The sequence below is a fragment of the Anarrhichthys ocellatus genome, unplaced genomic scaffold (genome assembly GCF_004355925.1).
Source record: "Anarrhichthys ocellatus isolate YVR2014 unplaced genomic scaffold, GSC_Weel_1.0 scaffold12, whole genome shotgun sequence".
Classification (NCBI taxonomy): domain Eukaryota; kingdom Metazoa; phylum Chordata; class Actinopteri; order Perciformes; family Anarhichadidae; genus Anarrhichthys; species Anarrhichthys ocellatus.
In genome coordinates, this window is record NW_022280042.1 from 609,012 (window position 1) to 612,206 (window position 3,195).

Below are 3,195 nucleotides of genomic sequence, written 5' to 3' on the forward strand. Positions count from 1 at the left end.
ACTTCATCACTGTTGGCTATGGACCACTTCATCACTGTTGGCTATGGTGGGCTATCACTGTTAACTATGCAACACTTTTGCACCAGTGACACCGCTGAGTTTGCACTTTTTTAGTAAACTAGCATGACATGTTGGACGTGTCTAAACCTAATATTTTTATTGGGTTAGTCCAAGTGTCAGATATTTACAGTCAGGATCTCAAATGCATGTAGACACAGTTCAAAATCAATAATTGTATTGTTATAAGTTTTATTGAACTGTTTAGAGACAGTCGTACTGAAAGTCGGTACTCGTGTGTTTATATAAATATTCATATTTAAAAAGTGATATAAAGAAGGAGGAAGGTATATTCAGGAAGGAACACGCTTTTAGAACCGTGGGTCCTTTTCTCAGACGGATTTGCTTCCTCTACGTTAAGCAGTACTGGTTTAGATACTATGCCCTTTGTTTGTTAATGTTCCCAGACTTCTGGAATGAGAAATGAGAAACTTGTGTAACGATGTTCCAGATTATAGCAGCCATTGCCCGTCGTTTCTAAACATCAGGAGTGAGTCCACAATAAGAAGCACATTCATCTCGGGTTCTTGGATATGTTCTAAAAAGTGTTGAATCACCAGCAAAAACTTTGTCCTACTTTGTGGATTGTCTAGTAGCTTGTGGAGACATGTAGAAGTGTTTCAGACAGACGGTGTACTACAGGTGTGACCTTCCTCTGACCCGTCAGGTATCAGATTGCTGCCAGTCTCAACATGCAGCGCTACGCCTTAGTGTTCGGGGTGAACACCTTCATGGCCCTGCTGCTGCAGACTCTGCTCACTGTGGCTGTGGTGGACTCGGCCGGCCTTGGCCTCGATGTCTTTACTCAGGTGAGGGGGTACAATAGGCTCCGCCCACCTTTAGTTGCCTATGACAACATACATGGGGACATTTTCCACCTCCTGCAGAGAGGATCTGATAGATGTCTTGTTTCCTTCCCTCAGTTCCTCATCTATGGCGGCTACTTTGCTGTCATTTCTCTGGTCTTTCTGCTCGCTGCACTTTACAAATTGGCCTCCAGGAGGTGCTCTAAGCAGGAAGAGGAGGTGCTGGCCAACAGCCGAGCAGGAACGGAGTCTGACTCGTCTCCAATCAAGTGATGGTTACTGATGGCGTCTCACATACTGAATAAAGCAGCATTAGTGAGTGAGCTGCAGTCATCACGTCATTGTGTTGTTAATAATGAATGAAGCTGTAGTACTCTGTTGTGGCCACTATGTGGTAGGATGACATGATGTCATCATACTGCTGTCTAACCCATTCATGATCCATTTAATGTTCCCCACTGAGACCCAACTGGACAGAAAAGATGCAGTAGGACCAAACCATGAGTGTTACAGAGTGGGTCTTTAGTCATTGAAGTCATTGAAACAAATATATACTTCCTCTCTTTGCTGATCACAGATCAGATGAAAAGGCTCCATCTGAGATTTATGTCGCACAATATTTCAAATGTTCATAATTGTAATTCTGTATGTTTCCCAGCTTGTTGAACTTGTGCCTTTAGACACTAGGAATGGTACTGTAATAGTACTTCTAATGTGTTACATTTGAAACCAGTGAAAAAGACATGTTTGTATTTAAATATGTATTATTTCCTCCTGCAATGGCATAGCTGCTGTATTGTACTCTCATTGATCATTATTGGCACTGGCGAGGAGTTTGTGTATCAGGTTCATCAATATGTATCTTTAATGAATGACAATGAAATGTGTTTGATGTTATGCTGCTTCTATCTGTACAAGATGTTCATTACTACAAATTAGATGTGACCCAGAGCCACAGTGTGAGTCGTTGGTGTGTCTGTGGACTACAGAGACAGAGATACATCAGGATTAGTGTTGCTTTGGCAAAAAGACTTAAAAGTGTTGTCTGACATCAACCAAATTCATTTAGAAAACATGGCCAAATATAAAGTACAAATACCTGAAGTGTTCCACACACACCAGTAACTCTTCATCTCATCTTGGAACACTACAAATAGTGCCTTTTCCTTTCCACTGTCAAAATGTTCTCCACTGATTCTTCTGAACTTATATTTTGGGCACTGTGCCAGCCTCTGGTATTTCTTAATGTCACTGATGAAGCTCATGTGTCACTTAAAAACAACTGTTACAACAGTATTGGATCAGTTGTAACTGTACATCTGGTATGTAATACTTCTTTTGAATGTTTGTCAACATGCATAGAAATGATGTTTTATGATCAGCGAACAAATAAAAAATAGCTTGAACAATTTAACAAGTAAGGTGATCTGTATTTCTAATTTCTCTTTGTACAACAAATGGATTGAACTATTGTGTCCTCTTTTATTGATGTTTAGTTCTTTTGACATCGCTGGCGGCTGGATGTGAAGCAGAGGACGGACTCTTTTGTCTGTGTTCATTCCGTTCCTTTCTTTGCACTATTTGACATTTAGCTCATACATGAAGTCTTGAGTGTAGTTTACTAGTGAAGGTTCTATAAACAATCTAAGTTGTCTCTATGCAATTTCTATCACAAAGAAATCAAAATGTTTTTGCAGAATCATGTTTTTGTGTTCTGTATTTTCACTGTTTTTGTAGTCGCTCTATACATCTTCTAAATAAACAGAAATAACATCTTCTGTCCAGTGGTGTTTTTCTTCAGTAAAACAGGAGCAGGAGTTCTCGGACACACTCGCGATGGTTTGAGGCTGGACTTTGGGATGCGGTGCTTCGTTAGCATGATAGCATTCTTACATGTGCTAATCAGTGCTACACATAAAGTGGCTCTGGGTCACATCTAATTTGTAGTAATGAACATCTTGTACAGATAGAAGCAGCATAACATCAAACACATTTCATTGTCATTCATTAAAGATACATATTGATGAACCTGATACACAAACTCCTCACCAGTGCCAATAATGATCAATGAGAGTACAATACAGCAGCTATGCCATTGCAGGAGGAAATAATACATATTTAAATACAAACATGACTTTTTCGCTGGTTTCAAATGTAACACATTAGAAGTACTATTACGCCTCAATATTTTATGGAAACATGTCAAGTAGTTGCCTTTAAGTTATGTATTTTCTTTCTTGTAAATGTAATTTAAACGTAATTATTCTGTCTGTGAATCTTGATTTTTGTATCTATGTATAACGCTAATATGTTAAAATTAGTACAAATTTAG

At 39.0% G+C, this 3,195-nt stretch overlaps 1 protein-coding gene across 1 annotated transcript in view; it reads left to right on the forward strand.

Moving 5' to 3' along the window:
• The window catches only part of slc19a2 (solute carrier family 19 member 2), a 12,679-nt gene extending 9,850 nt beyond the window's left edge, over window positions 1-2,829 (forward strand). Inside the window, exons 5-6 of the mRNA XM_031851983.1 lie at window positions 725-866; window positions 981-2,829. Coding sequence (XP_031707843.1) covers window positions 725-866; window positions 981-1,136 — 298 coding nt within the window. The 3' untranslated portion in view covers window positions 1,137-2,829. The remainder of the gene's footprint in view (window positions 1-724; window positions 867-980) is intronic.
• The last annotated feature ends 366 nt before the right edge of the window (window positions 2,830-3,195 follow it).